The following is a 21,792-nucleotide window of genomic DNA, read 5'->3' on the forward strand; positions in this document are numbered from 1 at the left end:
TTAAGTTTATTTGATGAACTAAAAATAAAATAAAAAACTTTTTGGTTTATTCAGAAAAAAAAAAGGGGATGGGAAGCTTTTTCTTACAGAAAGTATCAATATAAACATTACATGAGAGCATCTCCAAAAGAAACTCTATAACTCTAAATATAGAGTTTTTTGCTCTCCAAAAAGAAACTTCAAAACTTCAAATTTGAAGTTTTGAAGAGTGAAACTTCAAATATAGAGTTTCACTTTTCAAAACTTCAAATTTGAAGTTTCATCTTTTTATTTGCATTTTGATCCTTACAATTATAGATCATATTTATAATTCTTAAATATTTTTTTGTTTATTGTTTTAATCCTTAAAAATTTTATATCTCATAAATATTTTAAATTTGTTTTATAAATTTAAGTTTTACACATGAAATTAAATAAAAATTTTAAAACCAGATTTATAATATTTTAAAACTAGAATTAAACAACAAGAATATTACAAAAAATCATGATAAAAACTTATTAAAAAGACACATGAAGATATAACTATTACTCAAATTTAAATATTATAACAACACTAATAGTCTGGTAAATTTGCTCCAAAACCTCCCAAATCTCTAAAATATTGCCCAAACAAATTTTGTGTAACCGAAGATGATTGTTGTTGTTGCTCCTGACGCCTTTTTTGTACGATTCTTTCTTGTTCAGATCGAATGTATTCATGAATATTAACATCATCGACAGAAGCTAAATTTTTTAGAAATATTTTATTTTCCTCTTTTACTTCTTGAAAACCAATTTTTTTGCTTCATTTTGCAGTCGTAATTCAATCATCTCATGACCTTTTTTCCTGGTTGTTGTACTTTCGTTTAAAAGATCAAGGATTTTTTCATGTGATGATATCAAACTATCAGCGGGTATAAGAAATGCACTAGTTGATCATATATGGGAGCATTACGAAAATAATTTATGGAATAATGTAGTATTTGCTTGCAGTTTAATATTTAATTATGTACTTTTATTTATAGTTTTATATTTTAGTGTAAGATTTTTTTAATTAATATTTCTGTAATATTTATATATATGTACTAGTTATTTATAGAAGTTTTATTAATTTACATCAACTATGACAAATATAAGGACTATAGTGTAAAATATAAATAATTTTGAAGTTAGGTTTGAAGTTTTACTTTTGGAGAAGAATACATTGAAACTTCAAATATAGAGTTTTGGAAACTTCAAAATAGAGTTCCTTTTTGGAGATGCTCTGAGTGACATAGTTGAGTTTGAATAAATATCTTTCTCAATCAATCATTTTCATAGACTTAAGTAAGTGCAAGCTGAAATCAAAGGAGGTAAGCTTCTTTTATTCAGATCAATGAGGGGAGGAGCTCAAGGCTAGCTATGAGATTGGTCTCTCTGCGTCCATCCGCTCAATCACCCTTCTTGCTTCTTCTTCCGTTCCTGGTACCACGTTCCTTATCTTCATTCCATCTTTCATCGCTTCAGGTCTCACACTGAATGTGAAGTAGAATCTGTTCGAGACCTACCACACACACACAAATCAGATTCACATGTTATATAAACCCCTTCACAACCTTAACTTATAATGTGCATATCTCAACTTACTTCGCTAGACCTGAGCTCTGGACTTGTCACATGAGCTACAACCTCTATGTTTATTAGCGGTTCTGCTGAACTAGTTGCTTCCGTGTACAGTATGCGTGATTTCAAACGAAGGAAGTTTCCAACATCCACCTGCACCACCATAGATAAAAACACCTCCCTCAATAGATGACTACCATAATCACTGTTTTTTTTTCTTTTCACAGAAAGAAATGGGACACCTACAGGTTTGATAAAATCGACACGGTCTACTTCAAGAAAACGTGGTGAAACCCCAGCGAAGGTGTAAGCATTGGAGAAGGCCAGCTCAAAAGCCTTGCGCATCAAGAAGCCTCCAAATATCCTACCATGAATATTCCGTTGCTGTGGCTGACAAATCAACGAGTTCTCATGGGAAGTGTCTTTAATTAGGATGCTGTCCCTATCTGCAAGAGCTGGCATGTCCAGGAATACTCGTCCTTCTGCTAGTAAATCATTTAGCCTCTCTAAGTCCTTCAGCTTCTCCTGCTCTTCTTTACCTTGTGCTCTCTTTTGTTTCCGTAGTTTGTTCCTCTCTTCTGCTTCTTTCCAGAGGAATTTTTCATGTTCGGTTTCTGGCATGACTGGGTTAATCGGAGTTGACTTGCCTGTCTTGGCATCCCGAGCCACGAATGTAAAGTTTGCTTCAAGAGCGACTGACTCAGAGGGGTGGTTGGCATCTGCAAAATCTTGCTGTTAGAATATTCAGCAAAGTAACAGGTCATTTAATGTGATGAAAAAATTATAATTGGAGGAGATTGTCCAAGTTTGTAAGGAATTAAAAAACATTACTCAACATGAGATGTCAAATTCATTGAATGAAAAGTTACCATGAAAGCCATATTTTGTGCCAATGAGGACAGTTTATTACAGAATGTCTATCAATGAAAGCTCTAAGAAAGCGCCAAAAAACCTGGCTACCAAAACAGAAAATATAATTCAAATCCAACAAAATCTCACAACTTACTTCAATTGGTTATTTCAAGTTTCAACTATGTGCAGTTTCAATATCATAGCATAAATACAGAGATATTACCGAATTAAAGGTACCATGAAAGTCATATTTTGTCCATTGAGGACAGTTTATACAGAATGTCTATTATGAAAGATCAAAGAATAACGGACTGAAGACCAATAAACTGGCTACAAAAACAGATACATGTAGTTCAAATTCAACAAAATCTCATTACTTACTTCAACTAGTTTTTTTTTAAGTTTTGACTATGTGCAATTTCTACCACCTCATTTACCAGTTCAAGCATAAAACACAACGTAACCCTTCCAACTTCGAATTCTATCACTATAAGCATGAAACACAGCATAACCCTTCTAAATTCGAATTCAATCTATTTGTTTTTTTTTTTACTTATCTTGCTAGAAAAATGAAATACAAACAATCCGAGTCTCTATCATCTATGTATCTTACCATGTCCACTGATTCAAATGGAAATAAAATACATAAATCTACAAAGACAAAGTTTTTCTTAGTGACAAAAGAAAAAAACTTTAGAGGAACCTGAATGTCAAGTAGAGAGAAACTGAAATACCTTGACATTGGATTACTTGTAACTGCATCTCCATGGACGATCTCCCAACCCATGTAACAGCGCCAACAATACTAAGATCAGCATCAACACGAATAGGTCTTTTCATAATAATCCTATCCACAGAAGCCGTCACCAGAATCATCGACCTTGCACTCCCATCACCGCTGCTACAATGCTGCTCATTGATTCGCAAACACACACACAAAGAGACGTTACTAAACACAACTCAAGAAGCTCATCACTATCTATCTATCTATCTCATCAAAGCCTAAATCAAATTCACAATCCATAAACGATCACCTTGAAGGAGATGGTTCCAGCAAGAGCGTCAAGATCTTCAACCAGTTTACCAGTACGAATCTCGTTCCACGGGTTCCTGTACTGCTCCCGGAGCACGAAGTCCGACGAGAACTTGTAGAGAATCGAGGTCCTGCTCCGCGACGGAGTCTTGGCGGCTAACTCCGATCGCGAAGCGTCCTCTCCTCCGGTTGGGGTCTCGAACATGTTGCGCCTCGCTTCCCAGAGCGCGTTGGTCACCGGAGAATGGTACATTCCAGGCCACAAGCTGATTGGTCTCCGCATGGAGGATCCTGCGTCGATCGAGTTCTGATCGGAGTTTTCGTCTGGCGGCGGCGCCGCCGTGGAATTCCACATCTTCTGAGAGTCGCACGACGGCGCCGGAACGTGAAATCGAGCGCCGCGGTTTCTCATCCATTGGGAATGAGAGAGGAGCTTTCCGGCTGACGATCTCATGGATCTACGGTGATGGGATGCTAAAGGATTCGAGGGGAAGAGCTTTTTTGAGAATAAATGAAATATTAGATAATAAATATATAATCATTATCACAGTTATAAAAAAATGTAAGCAAAGTAATTTATAGGTCAATTGTCAATAATAGCATCTTTTGAAGTTTATGTCTCAAAAATAGCACTAGAAGGAGAAAGTCACAAAAATGACATTCATTAAAGGGTAAAATATCCCTAATATCTTTGGTTTAAAATTAAATAAACAAACAAAAAATAAATAAAATTAAAATTAAAAAAATGAAAAAAAGATTTTTTTTCATATAGTTTCAAATTATATGTTTTCAGATTCGAAATTTTTACATTTCTAAGTTTATATCACAAAAATAGCACTCAAAAACTAAAATGACTAAAATATTATTTTATCTTTTGAAAAATTTAAATTTTTTATTTTTCAAAATTTGAAATCTTATCCCCAAAACTTTACTTCTCAACTCTAAACCCTAAAACCTAAACTCTAAACCCTAAAACCTAAACTCTAAACCCTAAACCCCACCCCTTGAGTGCTATTTTTGTGACTTTTGACCTTGAGTGCTAGTTTAGGAACAAAAACTTGATTTAGTGCTATTTTGGTCTTTTTCTCTTAAAAATTTATCTAAATAATATCTAATACATATATTACGGAGATTTATTAAAAAAATCATAACAAAAAGAGTTGGAAAAATAAATAAATAATATCTATACATATTATTATCTGAAGATACATTGAAAATGACTATGTTGTGCAATAAATATAATAACAGAAATAGTTATGTAAATGTTTAAAATAAAATGAAGATGAATGTTTAACACCAATTATAAGCAACAAACTTAAACTGATTATAATATGAGTCGAATTATTATCAAGATATGATAATGTTAATTAATTCACATAAAATAAATATTATGCAGTTAAAATATTTCGTAAAATTAAACAATATTCAATTAATTAAAAAATTCAATTAACTTATAAAACTTGTTTAATTTAAAAGAATATCTGCGCGATACATGATCTAGTTCAATATTAGTAAGAGACGCAATACACTTTGGTTGGGTACTACTTTTGGTTTTAAAGTAAACCTTTGTTATGGACTAACTGCGGGACACTTATACTAAATGAGGTTCTACTTTTGGAGTTAATTTGAGCTTTATTATGAACTGCATGTGGGGCACTTATATTATACTAAACGACACACAAATGTGTAGTAGCTTAACATGAAACTCGTAATATACTTTCTGAGAGAATTGCACTTGTTCAAGTTATTTTCCAAAACATCTACACAATACACAAAAGTATGAATGTCAAGATAATTAAAAAAAAAAATTGGGAAGACCCTACATGTTATACTTCACATTTGGCCTCCAAGCCCTACAAAATCTTAATCAGGTGATTGATTAAAAGGATTGGTTTGCAGGAAATGAATGTAGGAGAGCTGTGGAATAAGCTAGTGGAGTATTCTGCAGAGGCTTAGCAGAAGAACAAGGCTTGGCTTTTTTTTTCTTGGCTCAGATCCTCAGACTCTGCTACCAGTTGAGTAAAAGCTTATTTTCTGAATACTATGAGATCTCACATTTCTCTATCTGTTAGTCCATTTATTTGTCACCCATCAAGTGTTGTTTCTTTGCATGTATTATCTTTCCTTGCGTAATTAATTGGTTTATCCCGGTTAAAACATTTACTCAACGACATAGTCAAACAAGATTGAAATGCAAATGACCAAAATGAACCATTGATATCATCTATTCATTCGATTAAGGAAACTACAACACTCGAGAGTCAGTGTACCAAAAAAATCCTTTTTTGAGTGCCTAAGAAAGAAACTACTTGCGTGACAAGTCAATAGGGAGAGAGCTAGGGTTCAGAATAAAACAAAGATCAAGTCTTTTCCCAGGAATCTCTAATCACAACCGGAGGTTGCTGGAGTCACTTGTTGGAGGTGGAACACAAACTCGAAGAGTTGTCCTTCTCTTTGGAAATGGATAAAGTCTCCTGTTTGCCTCTTCACACACAAACGGATCCTCTGACTCTGAGATCACAACCAGAGATAGAGCTGGAGTGGGAGGATCGAAAGCAAAGTAGAGCGTGCCATCTAGTGAGTGGAAGGACCAGAGCGTAATAGTCTGGTTTCTCTGAAAGTCGTTATCGAGGACGACCTGGTTCCAACCAGCACACAAGGCGTAGTTGAAACAAGTACTCATCTTCCATATCCTCATGTTAAGATTCCATCTCTTCTTACCACTACGATCCAACAAGACCACATCAACTCCTTTTTTAACATAATCTCCTTTGTGATGCTCCTCTAGGATCTTCAACTCCGCCTCGTTCAAGAAATCCATCTCAGCCATTTGGTTAAAGGGCATCAAGAGACGTCCTTGGTTTGTTGCGAGGTCGGTCTTCGTCATCGCCTTCTCAAATATCATCTTCGCATCCCCCTCACGACCTTTGAATGTCTTCATCAGTTTAATCACCCATCCGGGGGTCACCACCGGTTCTCTTCTAACCGGTGCCTTTCTTTTAACCGGCCGGTTTATTTCTCTAACCGGAGTCTTGATTTCTCTAATTGGTTGTGCTCTGATGGGTACCAAAGTGTTTTCTTGAGCATCATCAATCTTTCGTTTACCCGACAAGAGAGTGGTGGCAGCAGTGTGGATCATGAGCAAGTTTCTGTCTTGACCTTGTTGTCTAGCTCTGAGTTCATCGTCTCCGAAAGCGAGAAGCAACGTCGCAAAAAGATCAAAGCATTTCTTCTCTCCCTCGCTGAGTTTGTCATCATCATGGGTCACCATCTTCCTCAGAAAAGTAGAATCTCGAATCAAATCTCTCGGGATATGTAAACAACAATAAGAAGAGAGTGGTGAGGAGGCTGAGTAAGGGTTTAGAGTGGGAGGAGACTCGGGACTCCTGCTTATTATATAGGCCTTTTCATTCGGACACCTATTTTTTTTAATTTTTGATTAGTGAAAGACAGTCTGATATCCGTTAGAATTTTCTTTTATATTCGTATTAATTTTCCAAAAAAATTAAACATTTCTAAAAAACGATATTTATCTTCCTATTATTATTGGTTAGTTTTAATTATCGGCAATTAGAAAATATAAGTTTAAACGTGATTAAAAGTAAATTTGAGAAATCCTCTATTCAGCTTAACTCCAAGCGGACGATTAGTTTGTATACTTATCTGACAACTCTATTAGACGATTCTATTAGCGTTTTTCTTATTGATTCCACTTTTCATTAAGACCAAAACTTGGGCTTTAAGTTTTCGCTGGGAGAGCCCCCCCCCCAAGAAAAAAAACAACAACTTTCAATCCAGCGCAAATGTAAAAACCTAATATTAACTTTTTATATACGAGCAAGTAAACATAAAATATATATTCATTAGAAATTATTTTTTAGTTTTAATATCTGATTTAATTTGTTTTCTAAAATTTTAATGTAATATATTTATTTTCATTCAAGATCAATGGAAGCTTATTGGATAAGGGATTTGATACGATTTCATTTTTTTCTAAATTTTCTTTTACTGGATTGGATATTTATAAAAGTTCTTACAAATCCAATGTCATTGGATTAGCCATTTATACAAATTTTGTAAAATTTCTCTTTATTAGAAAATAAGGATTTCACTAACATATTGAGGGTATAATCAACTAAGTGTTATAATGAATTTTTAGATTATTTAGGTGAATTTGAGAATTTGATATGATTTTGTTAAACTATTTTAGAATCTCATCTAAAATCACAAGATTTGAATTTCTAGTTTTCTAACTATAAAACTCCATACACATACTGTATAACAATTTCAACACCGTAAAATCTACAAAGAAAAAAATCAATAACAGAAGATTTGAAAGTATTTTATAAAATGAAAAGTCCTATAACACTAGATTATGAAATGTTTAAAATTTACATTTAATAACAGTAAATTTATTATTTTAATACAAATCAATTCAGACTCATAATTGAATAGACACCACACCCCTTAAGAATGATTTGGATTGTTAAAAAATATTTTAGTCAACATTCAATGAAAAGAAACATCGCCTAATGAGATGGTATCTTTTAAAAAAAGAAAGAACAATAGTTTCATCATTTTTGTTTAAAAACCTTCACAATGTAGGAAATTTGGGCTTGGGTTCAGACTCAAGTAGCTTACTTGGTAGTTTAGTAACATTAGATCTAATTTCTCTGATCAGTCAGAAAATATTCTAAACTCAGGTGAAATAATATGTTACAATCCATTATATAGCACTAAATACCTTATTTTCGAAAATGGCCGAATCAACCGATAAAACATAAATAAAAACTTTGATGCTAGAAAGTAATCAGTTTAGTTACAATGAGAGAAATTGATTTTGGAAACCCAGCTTCCACGTTGCATGTCTGACTTTGATAACACGCGAATACTGAAAACATTTGAACATGTGATCACTGGTGATGGATCCAAAAATTAGTTTTACCAAATTAATTTCAATTTTAAAATGTTTTAAAATATTAAATAAATATTATTTTTAAAAAAATTTTATATTGTATATATTTATATATAATTTATTTTATGTTTAATATTTGTAATCTCTATTTTATATTAATAAAAATATTTGGTAGTTAAAATAAAATTATATTTGATACTTTAGTAAATTATATTTGATACTTTAGTCAACAAGAACACAAAATTATTTTTTTATCAAAATACTATTTGCTATTATACAAAATTTATTAATTTATACAATGCTATACAGATGAAAATACAATTCACTAACTATAGAAATAAACATGGTAACTATTTTCATTGTTTTATATTAATGGTCCAATTTAATAACTACTCTGTTGATCAACTTACTGATCAAACAAAGAAAATATAGTTTTGTGGCATGTGGATTTAATATTTTTTTTCATTTTGTTTGATTTAATCAAGACACCGTTATGTCTCACTTTCTCTGTCTACGTATATTAGTAGGTTTCATTTTCAGAAATACATTTAATCAAAAATAGTTTAATATCTGAGTTTACGGTTTATTGATTATTATTTATGATTAAATATTTAAAAAGTAGGTTAGATTTATAAATGGCTATTAAAGATTTATAAATAATTTAGTTAAAAGGTTAGTTTACTCTAATTTTATCACAAATTTAAAATATTTATTAAAATGATTATCTTTTAAAAATAAATGTAAAAAGTGATATTAAACTTGTGATAAATTAGAAATTCACCATATAAAATGTCATGAACATTACAAGTTAGTTTAAACACTATACTATTCTAAAACGGTTTATAAAAATGGAATCAAGTAATCAATATTTTGTAAAAATGTTTGATGCTATACTAGAAACATAATTTTTTTTACTAAAACAAATCATGAAACGATTTTATATGTTGCTTATAATTTTATAATGTTAAAGATTATAATATATGGGATAAATCTATTATAAATATATACTTGTTAAGAATGAGTGTATAATGATTTTTTCTTAATATTGATAGACATTTTAAAATATTATATGACTGAATGTGACTGTGAACCTATACAATTAGTTTTAGCCACAAGTTGTATATTTATCTAATTATTTATTCATTTACTCGAGATTTGACATGTCCCATATAAAAAAAAGATATTAAGTTTCACTTGTATTTTATTTAGTAAGTAATTAAGTATTTAAAAAAAATACTTGAAAATTACTTAATACAATTTGGTATTATTGTTTTATATTCATTTTTTTTAAAAAAATAAGTAGATCAAGATCTTAGATTTAATAGTTTTTTTCAAATTATTAGTAAAAAATGGTGACATATATACTAAAACTAGGCGCAAATACTTCAATTTCTTCTTTAAAAAAATTAACTAGTTGCCTATTTCGATATGTTCCTCATCTCTGTTAAACTAAAATTTTCATTCGTATCTTATTATTTGAAAAATTATTATTATGTAAAAATGAATATATAAGTGGTATTAGGTGTTGATAAAAAAAGTGAAATTAGGTATAATATCTTCTTATAAGAAACAATATTATTATAATATTAAAAAAATAATAGGTAAATGTTTTTAAAGAGTAATAATATTGATATAAATTAGATATTTTAAAAATTATTATATTTAAAGAGTTTTTTTTATCTTATCTTATATAATTGGTTTTATGATTTTATGATTATAATCAAACCGGATTGAATTAGAGATTAGGTCGCATATTTGAAATTCTAAAATAAAATTCTTACTCTGGATAAGTATGTCCTTGAAAGACAATCAACTTCTGAATGATTAAAACACAACAAATAAAAAAAGAAACGAGCGAGTGATTGGGTTCAATTATAATTGGAAACGAATTAGAAATTAAAAAAAACATTACTAGAGAAAAATAATTAAAAACGAAAAGAAAAAAAGTCGGCTTCTCTTTCGGTTTGGCCGGTTAATATCTTCCCTTCCCTCTTGTCTTCCTCTCGCCGTCTTCATCAAGCAAAGCAAAAGGCTCCTCCTTTTCCACTCTCTCATCTCTACATAGAAGAGACAATCGAACCCTCGGCAATTCTCAGCTTAACCACGTTTTGGGCAAAACACACAGATTTGACTGACGGTAAAGGTAAGCTCAAAATTCTCTCGGTTTTTTCTACTGTTTAAAGGCTTCTTGGATCGTTTCAAAGTTGACCCCATCTTTTTATTTCCTTATAATTCAAATTTCAGTTTTCTGATTCAATTTCGAGTAGATTTATCTTCTGGGGTAACGCATCTGATTTTGAAATTCTTCATCTTTGATTTCCTTTTGTTTTTTTTTTTTAAAATCCAATTTCGCTAATTAGTTGACTATTGCCGACATTATCTGGCCGGCAAAGTGTTTTTGTCTCTGTCTGATTGTAAGTTAGGTTTCTGGTCGCTGTAGTAAGTAATGTTTTGTTGATCGATAACTACATTTTTTAATGAATTGAGAGATTAACAACGCATTGTTCTGGTACGCCTACCTTTCGTGAAGACCATTGAGAAACGTTTCTGTGTGTTCTGTTAGATTGTTAGTTTATTGTAAACATGAATGGTATATCTACTTAACCACTTGTAAGAAGTGGTTGCTTTTTACCTGTTTTCAATTTTGGGAGGTAGTGAGATGAAAGCGCTCTTAACTTGAGATAATGAACTAGTTCCCTGTTATATTGTAACACGTTAAAGGTTTCAAGTGATTTGCTGCTTCGATGGCGAGCTAGTATTGACTTTGTTTGAAACGGTTTGCAGAAGCCAAGAGCTGAAAATCAGGATGCGCAGGTGGATCTGTTGTGGGCGTATATCAGGTGATTCAGATTTATCAAATGATGAGCAACATCTCAAAACTCAATGGCAACAACAACAACAACCTGATGGTATGTATATGTATAGTGCTATTGTTTGTGTGCTAGAATAAGCTTTAGCTTTAAGGCTTTGTAAGGATTAGGAGTTTATTGTAATACGTTTGGTTGTTCTTTCTCGTCACACACATGCAGCAGCAAACCAAAAGCTAAAACCACAGCCTGCTACAAAACCTGACGTCCCCAAAGAAGCTCTTCCCATTGAAGTCCCTCCCTTGTCTGTAGAAGAGGTTAAAGAGAAGACAGACAATTTTGGATCAAAGTCACTGATTGGCGAGGGATCTTACGGAAGGGTGTATTACGCAACGCTAAACGATGGTAAAGCAGTGGCTTTGAAGAAACTCGACGTTGCACCTGAAGCTGAAACAAACGCTGAGTTCTTGAGTCAGGTTGCAACTCTTTCTTTAAACCCCCTTTTACCCTCCTTTGTATTATCTTTACATCCTATTGATGCTTGCTTCTCCCTTAGGTTTCTATGGTTTCGAGACTGAAACATGATAACCTCATCCAACTAGTCGGTTACTGCGTCGACGAGGACCTCCGTGTTCTTGCTTACGAGTTCGCAACGATGGGATCACTTCACGACGTTCTACACGGTAGGAAAGGAGTGCAAGGCGCGCAGCCAGGTCCGACGCTCGACTGGATAACGAGGGTGAAGATAGCCGTGGAGGCGGCTAGGGGATTAGAGTACCTTCACGAGAAGGTTCAGCCTCCTGTGATACACAGAGACGTGAGATCTAGCAACGTGCTTCTCTTTGAAGACTATCAAGCGAAAATCGCTGATTTTAATCTCTCGAATCAGGCTCCTGATAATGCTGCTCGTCTTCACTCTACTAGAGTGTTGGGAACCTTTGGCTATCACGCTCCAGAGTAATGTTTCTTTTGAAAACCTTGAAAGCTCTCTGCAGATGAAAGTGTAAACGTGTGTGTTTTTGTTGGCAGATATGCCATGACTGGACAGTTGACGCAGAAGAGTGACGTGTATAGCTTTGGGGTTGTGCTGCTTGAGCTTTTGACTGGGAGGAAGCCTGTAGATCACACGATGCCACGTGGCCAGCAGAGTCTTGTAACATGGGTATGTTAGTTATCTGTGTGATGTCTGAATTGGTATACTGCTCTGTGTTGATCTCCTATCCCTTTATTGTTCAGGCTACACCGAGACTTAGTGAAGACAAAGTGAAGCAGTGTGTTGATCCAAAGCTAAAAGGAGAGTATCCTCCTAAATCAGTTGCTAAGGTAACACTTAAATTACAATGCTGTTTCCATTTTTTTAATCTCAAGCTTTTATCTGAAGTATAATGTGTGGCAAATGCAGCTAGCAGCGGTGGCAGCGTTGTGTGTGCAATACGAATCTGAGTTTAGACCGAATATGAGTATAGTTGTGAAAGCTTTGCAGCCGCTTCTCAAACCTCCAGCTCCAGCAGCCCCAGTACCTGAAGCCTGAGTTTGTGTTACAGAGTTGGATACCTTTGTTCATACGAAGTTAGAAAATTTCTCTGGTTTGGAGAAGAGAAAACAAAAAATATAATATTTCATATCTATGTTGTTTTTCTTTATGGGGGTGGGATTTTACTAGTTGGCATTTTGGTGGTGACAGAAGAGTACTTAATAGTTTGCATTTGTTTGTCTGAATTGGAAACAGGCTGTTTTGCTTTGCTTTGCTTGTGGTGGTGGAGAACCACTATACGAGGGAATCGTTTCAATGTATTTGGTCTGACTATATTGACAACTCTTTCAAGCTTTTCTGATTCTACCGTGTAAATTATTTCCTTTGCAGAGTCAACACAGTGGCTAACAAGTTGTGTTGAGTTCATGTTCTGATTCTAATTCTATTATGCATGTTCCTCGATGCATCATTACACAACCGATAATCTATACAAATTTGAACTTCACAACTGCCCTAAAAAAATATTCTTATTGTCTTCTCTCATGAAGACGATGTTGTGCTAGCTGGAGAGAAGATAAACCATTTAGATTGGAAGATTAGGTGGTTTAGTAAAATAGATACAACACATGATCTGCTATATATATCGACAACAATTCAGACTACAACGGTCTGAGTCTGACTTGAAAATATTCAGAAGAAACCTCTATGTATGGTGGGATCTTTCCCTACCCTTTTCTGGGATTAGGTAAAGATAATACACAGGGATACACGGTGGTTCCCAACCATTGTTTTAGCTAGCTAGAGAGAAAACTAATACTACGTGTGAGGTTTTCTCTTTACAATTACGGAAAAATAATGATCTAGAAGGGAGAACTATTATATTTTTACTGTAAAACATCTACCGTTTTGTTTTGTAAAACAATTACCGCTGCCCGAAAACAATAATTTTTAATAATTTTTTTAAAATATATATATTTCATTAAGAGAAATTGCACCCTATATACATGAAAAAAACTTAAATACACTAACTAACCAAAATCTCCCCCTCTTTCCTATTTTCTCTTCTTATCTCTCTCTACTCTCTCTCCCAAAATCTAATTTTCATTTTTTTTGGGGTTATTTGGCAAATAAGCCCTTTCATTAATCATCCCTTAAAATCCCTTAAATGGGCATCCCGAAAGAAACTAGAACATTCCGGTTAACCGGAAAACAAAAACAGTGGTTGTTGTGTTCTTTTCTTATATTAACACATGACCGTCTCATGTATGATTTTTCTTTATCAGACTATTATTGGCTCAAAAAAACAAAGTGCGCACGTTTTCCTTCTTTTATTTTCTTCGTACGAGTCAAGTAATGATATTTTATCATATTGCCAAGGTGCTATGATGATGTATATATATCATTTGTTTTTATTTCTCATTTATGAAATTAAACAATTGAATAATTAATTAGTTATATAAAGATGTGGTGTGGAGCCCTCACGGGAGAAACTTCGTTGCAGTGTAGATGATTAGGTCTCAGTGATCCAATTGTTCACACTCATATGAAACCCAAAGAAAAGCTAAAACTTATCGCTCCATTTTTATAGTGTTCTTAAGAAATAACTTAAAACACAATGGAAAAATTCTGATAAATATCATGATACTACCATAATTTAGAGACTGACAAAAAAATCTAGATAACAATATATAATATAAAATCCAAAGACAAGGTTAGGATTTTTCACCAATAAGGATACACATTTGTAATATTGTTGTAGTTTTGAAAGCCTATGAATAGTTTTTAATTTTTATCCTATTTTTAACCAAGTAGTAAAACTAGAACTGAAATAAGAAGAAGAATGCTTTATAATCATAAACTCTAGCTCTCAAGTGTTTTTAAAATTTAAGAACCCGTTTCGATATTTTCATACTTAGATCATTATTCTTCCGGTTTAAAACACAACATTAGTTCGTTAGACATTTATTGGTTATGAAAAACACAAAACAGAAGGCTCCATATATAATTGAATAAACATTGACTCAGTTCTCCGTAAGATAGTATTCCAATTAAAGCATCCAACATAGAAGAAAGACTATGACCAGCTTTAGGGTTTTATGCTTTAAAAGCAGTAGCAAAAGCTATATGTAGAGAGTATATATGAGGTCACAATATTATCCACCCACATATATATGTAGATATTGTATACATATACCAAGTTATGCGGAGGCGTATGGCGAGGCAACGTGAGAGTGTGCATGAACTGTTCCCTCCACGTGTAGAACGTGAGCTGCGACTAACTTGCATGAGGTTGGCTCATCTGTGGGCCATCACGTGCCACGTTGTACTAATTTGTGGTCATAACCGTGGCCATGTCACACTTGCACTCCTTTGGCTTTTCACAGAGGGCAAAGAAACCAAAAGATGTCCTAAATGGAGAAAAATAAAGTTACCACTAGAATATGTTTTTTTTCTTGGTACTTCACTTGTTGTCTTATGTGTCTAAGCATGTCATCTTCTGTAAAACACGTTTGTCTATGATTAAATACGCACGTTGACGTCATATCAAGAATTAACCCAGTGTGAGTAAGAAAAAAAAATATGTAAAAGAATTGGGTCCATAGCCCTAATTTTATGATAAAATGCTTTTCACCACTTTTACATTTTCAAAGTTTTTAGATCTCGTCAGATCATATTTCCTTAAAACCGTGAAACGTTTTCATCTCAATGCTAATTTGACAATGACCAGATATATACTATTGTCTAGCTAATTGTAATTTATACAGTTGATTAAATCTTATCTTCTTGATATGAAATTGGCATTACTAGAATCTCGTAATCACGTGTGAATATAAATCGTTCAAATATAACCCCACAAAATGCCCCAGTGTCGCTGTATTGATTATTCTTGAGAAGAATATATGAAAGATGAAAACCCAAAGGTTAACCTAGAAATGCTATAAATTGAGGGCAGTTCATGAGCTCAATATACTACAACCAATACTAAAATACACTAAAAAACCAGAAACTCACAAAATCCTTATTTAAAAATGGCAGTGATGAGTCACAACAAAGCAGAAGGCAGGCTATACGAGTCAACTCAGACTCGGCTAGTTCCTTACATACAAACTCTTGGCCAAGAGAGCGGAGGAGACGATGATGACGACGACTCTGACGTGGCTCCGGCGGCTTGATCATGTGCATTTTGCCGTATATATGCTATATATAAACTTTATAGCAACCATTTATATATTTCAGTAGTAATTGTGCTTCTTGTCATAGAACCACACACACATGAACAACACATATCTATTTAGCTGAAGCACTAGATTGCGCCTGTATATCCATGTCGCAAGCGGGCCTTTATAGTATGTATTACGTAAAAAACCATTTCTGACTCTGCAGTGTTGAGAGATTTAGCTAGCTTTAAGTAATAATATAATGTATTGTGTGTCAGTTATGAATGATGAAATAATATTACAATATATACACCATATTTGTGTCAATTACATACATACAATGATATATATTATTGTGTATTTATATGTAATGGAATTCTTATCTTCCTTTGCTCAGCTTTTTGTCGTCTCTTTACCTCTTAATAGGACCACTTACAGCAAAAAAATATGACTTATATGTGCAAAAAGTACTGGATTTAGGATTTGAGAAATTAAGAAAAACAATTGATGATATAAATCTAAAAGTGTAGAACATTGTTAATTTCTTGAATGGCTATTAGCGAACAATGAGGATATATATAGTTTTGTCGTGCAGACTTTGGCTCATCAATCAATTGATCTATTGGCGCAGTGCTTGAAACGTGTTAGCCTCAAATGATGAGAAGCATTCAGCACCACAATGTTTTTCCCAGTGGGTAAGTCATTTATGTATGTATACATGTTACAATGTATGTACGTATGATGGGCACATATATTTATTAGAACATACGATGAACCAACTTCTCAAGTCGTAATAGACTAAACGTATATGTATGACTGACAATTTATACGTATACAGACACAAAATATCGAGAAACTGACGTCGTTGGATTGATAACACTTGGAAATGAATAAATTAGGTTTCCTTAGATTATGGTTTTTTCATTAATTGAATCCATCAAGCACAAAGTATGGAAACTCAGAGGGAGTTACAATTCTGATTTATGATAAAATAACCATTGTAAAATAACCATTGTGTGCTAAGGTGAAAGAACATTTGGTGCATTTGCTTTGAAAGAGGTTAATTAATTTATAGGAATATTTGTTTTTTGGTGAATATAGGAATATTAGTTAATCGATATTAATTTATATAGAGCAATTTTTAGTCCATAATCTTCTAATTTTTTTCCTTCAAATAGTGTTATGTTTATGAACTTAAGTGAACATATTTATAAAACAATAATGTCTATATATTTTAAATTGCGATTCATAATTTAGGTTATCACAATAATAAGTAATAACCATTATATAGCTAAATATCACATCTGCAATTTGATAATATCTACATGAAAAACATTTAATATTTATAATATATATATATATACATTGTTTATTTATTTATTTTTTTGAATGAATTGTTTATTTATTTAATACAATTTTCATCTTCCTTTCAGCCTCTTGTCATCTCCCCACCTATTAGGACCACTTACAGCAAATTTAACTTACTTAATATATATGAGTCAATTGTGAGGTACATTAAGAAATAAGCTGTTAAAAGAACATAAAAGTGTAGAACATTGTTTATTTCCTGAAAACTGTTACCTGTTAGCCAACAATGACCACTGATGATCACTGATGAAAGAATTTTTCGAGAAGAAGAAAACCTTATCGCCTAAGAATCGCTATAGAAGCGCGTATTTAGTAACTTTTCCAGTAATTCCGACAAACATTGTCTTTTCTAGAAAACCCAATCATGTGATGTTTCTTTATGTTCTATTTTCTTAATCGATTAGCGTGTTAACAAATAAGTATATTCTGATTAATATAGAATAGAATTAGAAGTGTATGATATATGAATGAGATTGTGAGACCCTCTTAGCTCTTCTCTTGCTTAATTTGTGGGTCTCATTTACTGCGGATAGCTAAAATTATGCTCATGATAGTCATGAATTATACATACACGGTAATAACTATAACTGAGACCCCCTCCCGTACCCCCCGCCAAAAAGTGTACACAGTAAAAAAGAATGGAAAATTACTTATTGTGTTATTTATTGTTGGAACTTTCATTATGATCATGATCATGGACATCGTTTTAGCTGGCATATGATAGTAGTTATAATATTGATTCAATTTCGTTTACGAGAAATAATTTCTAAATTACACATTTTTTACCTATGACTAGTGTTGAAGTTAGAGAGGGCAGAAAAATATTTGTTATTGGTCAAATATATTAAATCATGATAAATTACATCAAGTTAGATATATAATTTCAGAGCGAAAGTAATAGTATATTTCATATGTCCACCTTATCGACATGTGTCTATATATCGTATAGATCAGGACGCTTATGTCCTAGATTGGTTCCACCTTTGTCCTGATCGAACACAATTCATCTAAATTTTCATGGTCCAAGTACCTTCCACGATTTTTTCCCATATATGTAGCTTATTGCAACCAGTTATTTTGGCATTCATGTCATAATTTTTTTCCATGGTTCCATCTCGTCATACATTGATTGCATCGTTTTTCTCATATATAGCTGATACAACCAGTTATCTGTGTATGATAGTGATGTTTTCTTTTTAAAAATGTTTTGCATGAGGAGTTGATTGTAAGGAAGTGAACTGGAGAAGAAGTTAGATGTGCTATGATTGATTTTATATGCTTCGAAGCTGATTTATAGTATACAATACTGGTGAATTTGATTTGTGAGAACAGTATGAACTAAGAGAAGAAGTGTCCGGCTCACATATTTCAAAAACTCAAGTGTTTTCAAAGAGGTTTGTGTTGTTGGCTGTGTTTCGTTTAGAAATTAGAACCAATAATTAGTAAAGTTTTTAGTGGTTGGTCCACTCTTTGCATGGGATTTATTTAGGTTATAAATTTTTTGTAAGCTCTTATTTGTTGTGTATTAAATTTGCATTTGGAAGTGATATGTATGCTAATGGTTGAAAAAATATTTCAAACTGGGAGTTGATTGCAAGGAAGAATTACTAGGCCTAGGCGTTTTTACCCTAAATCGAACTCTTTATAATGTGAACCGAAAAACTGAAATCTGATCCCAACCGTTATACAAAATATACGAATGTGATTAAAAGTTTGGTAACCGAACCAGAATTCGAAATAAGTTAAGTATGTTCGCCCAGGCCTAAGAATTACCATTTGCAAGTCATTGTCTAAAGTCAACGGCCTAAGGCCCAAATACAAGGCCCAAACACAATATATCCTTTTAGTTCCCACGTGCGAGAATCCATCGTCTTCTTCGCCTACCCTAAACCCTAATTTTTGGGGGTTTCTGCCCATTTCTGCAGATCCTCAGATCCGATCCTTCCTATCAATCCGACCGGAGCTTTCCGCTCCAAAGGCGAAGTCTTTTTACCCATGACATCGAAGTTTACGAAACTCAGCGGCCAATTCATCGGCAAATTCACCCGTGTCACCGCCTTGCCTGCCCATCACACTGATATGGTCCAAAGGGTTTCGATCTTAAAAAACGAGCTTTTAGCGACGGGTAACAGTAAGGAGAGGTTCGAGAGCGTTCTGGATCAGAAAGGGCAGTGGCTGTTTAGAAGCTATCGTGATGGAGCTGGGATCGTCGAGCTTATGGACCAACTCTTTACGCTTCCTTACTTAGCTCTTCAGGTTTAACATTTTCATCTTTTGTGTGTTGTTTTTGATTGAAAGTTCGAATCTTGCAACCTGCCCTGTGTTTGATTTGGTGTGTAAGAACAAAACATCAATGAGTTGAAACCATAATGTTAGAGATTAGGTTTTGATTTTTATGTCATTGTCTAAAAGTTCGAATCTTGCATCTGCCCTGTTTCGTTATTAGATTGATTTGGTGTGTAAGGACAAGACATCAATGTGTCAAAAGATTTGGTCCAGGGCATTAAGTCTTTGAGTGTGTTTCAGGTTTTGGAGTGGAGAAGAAGACAATTCGATTGTTGTATCCCTCTGACAACTGAGGAGTATGCAAAAGGGATCAAGATCGCGGGTCGAGCTAGGGACATCAGCTTTGCGGTGTTTCTATTCAATGAGGCTGCTAAGAAACGAAGCCAGACGACTTCAGTTTACAATGCGTTGATGAGTGCTTACATGTACAACGGCCTCGCCGAGGAATGCCAGTCGGTTTTCAGAGACTTCAGGAGGCAAACGCATTGTGCTCCGACCGTCGTGACCTATAATATTCTTATATCTGTGTACGGTCGGCTTCTGATGGTGAAGAATATGGAAGCAGCTTTTGAAGAGATGCAGAAATTGAAGATTTCTCCAAATGCCAGTACTTATAACTGTCTGATTGCTGGTTATGTGACTGCCTGGAACTGGGATAAGTTGGAAGCAACTTTTCGAGAGATGAAGACAGGTCTGGTTCATCCTGATACGGAGACGTGTCTGCTGATGCTTCGTGGGTATGCAAACTCAGGGGATTTGAATAAGATGGAGGAGATGTACGAATCGGTTAAAGATCAGGTTGGTGTAAACAGGGGTGCTTTGGTCAGAGCCATGATCTGTGCGTATTGTAAGAAAGCTGTTGAGGGTAGAGTCCAAAAGATTGAGAATCTATTGAGTCTTCTCTCTGGGGAGGAATATTACCCTTGGTTGAATGTGCTTTTGATTCGTCTGTATGCTCAAGAAGACATTCTTGAATCAATGGAGAGGAGAATCGACGAGGCGTTTGAGCACAACACGTGTGTTAATAAATCGAGTATTATGAGGGCAATCACTGCGGCTTACTTCAGAAGTAATGAAGTAGACAGTCTTGTTAGTTTCGTCAAGCGTGCGGAGTCTGCTGGATGGAAGCTATGCAGGTCTCTCTACCACTGTAAGATAGTGATGTATGGCTCACAAAGACGCTTTGAAGAAATGGAAGGGGTTGTAAATGAGATGGGGGAGACTAATTATGGGCTGGTTACTAAGACGTTTGCGATTATGGTTAAGGCTTATAAAAGTCACGGAATGGAGTTGAATGCTGAGAGAGTTATAGGAAAGATGCTGAAACATGGGTGTCTACATATTCCAAGAACGCATCTAACTAAATCGGCTTCAGATGCAACTCAAGTTGCGTAAAGAGTCCTGTTATTTTGAGTTGTTCAGTGTTTTTATCAAGCGTGGGCATTGGACATACAGAAGATCAAAAGGTTAGTGTTGTTTCTGTCTTTGCTTTGATGGTTACTTACGGCGGTGTTGTGCTTACCGTTTGGTTTCTTTTATTTGGTATATCAGGATGTAGAGCTGTGCCCCATGAGCCTTGATAAAAAGATGCTGGCTAGGCTTCCATAATCCGTAACCGGAGTTTTGTTTGAGATGAGGTAGAGCACCCTTTGTCTCCCGTCATGAGTGAACTCAGTCATCATTATGTAGCCACAGTTGTACATGTTAACGGCAAGAGTTTGAAGCTTCCATGGCAGATTTTTGAATATATTGGTGGATGAGAGAACCTTAGTAAAACAAAATCTCTGTGAGTCATGAGGACAGGGTCTGCATTTTTTTACTTGTGTAACAGCTGACAGATTCTTCTCTCGTAAGAAAATGAGAACAGGCTCTGCCAAGTGAATTTATTAGTTATCTTGAGAGACCTGACCGTTTGCAGTGTGTTTCTCGTCCTACCAGCTCTCTGTGGGTCCAGTTACCGATATCCCCAAGTCAAACTTTTTGTTGTTAGGTTATTAGCACTCTTACATCATCCACATCTGCTCTGTTGTTTTGCGTTGAGCTCTGTTTGTAATTTTGAGGAAGAGATAGCTCAGTTACATCAATGTCGGTATAGTGGGAACCTTATTCAGAAATTCTAATAAGCCATGGAGCCTTTTGTCGTTATGAGCTGTGTCAAACCATTTCATTAGAGTTCTTTGTTTAAATGCATTTTTTTCATGTATGTTATCATACAAATGAATAAGATCTACCAGCAATAACTTTATGTAAAATGGTTATAAAAGCAACCCTCATCACAAAAGAATAACAATCAACTAGAGAGGCACTCTTTTTTCTTT

The 21,792-nt window shown here is 34.1% G+C and overlaps 5 protein-coding genes across 10 annotated transcripts; 3 read left to right on the plus strand and 2 right to left on the minus strand.

Moving 5' to 3' along the window:
• Positions 1-25: 25 nt before the first annotated feature.
• On the minus strand, positions 26-3,976 carry LOC103865068 (acyl-coenzyme A thioesterase 9, mitochondrial). Of its 2 annotated transcripts, none has more exons than XM_009142846.3 (6): positions 3,468-3,976; positions 3,168-3,342; positions 1,828-2,300; positions 1,606-1,734; positions 1,249-1,522; positions 26-116 (listed from the first exon to the last, which is right to left on the minus strand). In XM_009142846.3, the coding sequence occupies exons 1-5, from the start codon at positions 3,918-3,920 to the stop codon at positions 1,379-1,381; spliced, it is 1,374 nt and encodes a 457-aa protein (XP_009141094.2). In that variant the 5' UTR covers positions 3,921-3,976; the 3' UTR covers positions 26-116; positions 1,249-1,378. The 2 variants fall into 2 exon arrangements, with proteins under 2 accessions (XP_009141094.2, XP_033145616.1); XM_033289725.1 differs by having other exon boundaries at positions 26-112; positions 1,245-1,522.
• Positions 3,977-4,444: 468 nt separating this feature from the next.
• On the minus strand, positions 4,445-6,468 carry LOC103865383 (B3 domain-containing protein At2g31720-like). Its single transcript, XM_033289731.1, has one exon. The coding sequence runs from the start codon at positions 6,405-6,407 to the stop codon at positions 5,853-5,855; it is 555 nt and encodes a 184-aa protein (XP_033145622.1). The 5' UTR covers positions 6,408-6,468; the 3' UTR covers positions 4,445-5,852.
• Positions 6,469-10,113: 3,645 nt separating this feature from the next.
• LOC103865069 (PTI1-like tyrosine-protein kinase 2) lies at positions 10,114-13,044 on the plus strand. Of its 4 annotated transcripts, none has more exons than XM_009142848.3 (7): positions 10,114-10,524; positions 11,166-11,290; positions 11,414-11,664; positions 11,745-12,145; positions 12,218-12,350; positions 12,425-12,511; positions 12,591-13,044. In XM_009142848.3, exons 2-7 carry the CDS (start codon positions 11,188-11,190, stop codon positions 12,717-12,719), a joined length of 1,104 nt encoding a protein of 367 aa, XP_009141096.2. In that variant the 5' UTR covers positions 10,114-10,524; positions 11,166-11,187; the 3' UTR covers positions 12,720-13,044. The 4 variants fall into 4 exon arrangements, with proteins under 4 accessions (XP_009141096.2, XP_009141095.2, XP_033145617.1 ...); XM_009142847.3 differs by having other exon boundaries at positions 10,136-10,524; positions 11,411-11,664; XM_033289726.1 differs by lacking the exon at positions 10,114-10,524 and having other exon boundaries at positions 11,147-11,290; positions 11,411-11,664.
• Positions 13,045-15,384: 2,340 nt separating this feature from the next.
• On the plus strand, positions 15,385-16,126 carry LOC103865070. Its single transcript, XM_009142849.3, has one exon. It carries the CDS (start codon positions 15,692-15,694, stop codon positions 15,833-15,835), a length of 144 nt encoding a protein of 47 aa, XP_009141097.1. The 5' UTR covers positions 15,385-15,691; the 3' UTR covers positions 15,836-16,126.
• Positions 16,127-16,277: 151 nt separating this feature from the next.
• LOC103865071 (pentatricopeptide repeat-containing protein At2g30780) lies at positions 16,278-21,677 on the plus strand. 2 transcript variants are annotated; one of them, XM_009142850.3, is made up of 4 exons: positions 16,278-16,515; positions 19,114-19,444; positions 19,715-20,940; positions 21,026-21,677. In XM_009142850.3, exons 1-3 carry the CDS (start codon positions 16,475-16,477, stop codon positions 20,867-20,869), a joined length of 1,527 nt encoding a protein of 508 aa, XP_009141098.2. In that variant the 5' UTR covers positions 16,278-16,474; the 3' UTR covers positions 20,870-20,940; positions 21,026-21,677. The 2 variants fall into 2 exon arrangements, with proteins under 2 accessions (XP_009141098.2, XP_033145614.1); XM_033289723.1 differs by having other exon boundaries at positions 16,456-18,582.
• Positions 21,678-21,792: the final 115 nt, after the last annotated feature.

This window comes from Brassica rapa, chromosome A04 (genome assembly GCF_000309985.2).
Source record: "Brassica rapa cultivar Chiifu-401-42 chromosome A04, CAAS_Brap_v3.01, whole genome shotgun sequence".
Lineage (NCBI taxonomy): Eukaryota > Viridiplantae > Streptophyta > Magnoliopsida > Brassicales > Brassicaceae > Brassica > Brassica rapa.

Bases quoted from the DNA above. Each gene is read 5' to 3' on its own strand.
- LOC103865068 (XM_009142846.3), bottom strand. From the start codon at position 3,920: ATGAGATCGTCAGCCGGAAAGCTCCTCTCTCATTCCCAATGGATGAGA. The intron at 3,343-3,467 runs GTGATCGTTTAT...ATCAATGAGCAG, and splicing joins CTGGAACCATCTCCTTCAAG to CATTGTAGCAGCGGTGATGG. The intron at 1,523-1,605 runs GTAAGTTGAGAT...TGTGTGTGGTAG, and splicing joins CAGAGCTCAGGTCTAGCGAA to GTCTCGAACAGATTCTACTT.
- LOC103865069 (XM_009142847.3), top strand. From the start codon at position 11,188: ATGCGCAGGTGGATCTGTTGTGGGCGTATATCAGGTGATTCAGATTTA. The intron at 11,291-11,410 runs GTATGTATATGT...ACACACATGCAG, and splicing joins ACAACAACAACAACCTGATG to CAGCAAACCAAAAGCTAAAA. The intron at 11,665-11,744 runs GTTGCAACTCTT...CTTCTCCCTTAG, and splicing joins ACGCTGAGTTCTTGAGTCAG to GTTTCTATGGTTTCGAGACT.
- LOC103865071 (XM_009142850.3), top strand. From the start codon at position 16,475: ATGATGAGAAGCATTCAGCACCACAATGTTTTTCCCAGTGG. The intron at 16,516-19,113 runs GTAAGTCATTTA...CCATTTCTGCAG, and splicing joins CACAATGTTTTTCCCAGTGG to ATCCTCAGATCCGATCCTTC. The intron at 19,445-19,714 runs GTTTAACATTTT...AGTGTGTTTCAG, and splicing joins TTCCTTACTTAGCTCTTCAG to GTTTTGGAGTGGAGAAGAAG.
- LOC103865383 (XM_033289731.1), bottom strand. From the start codon at position 6,407: ATGAAGACATTCAAAGGTCGTGAGGGGGATGCGAAGATGATATTTGAG.
- LOC103865070 (XM_009142849.3), top strand. From the start codon at position 15,692: ATGGCAGTGATGAGTCACAACAAAGCAGAAGGCAGGCTATACGAGTCA.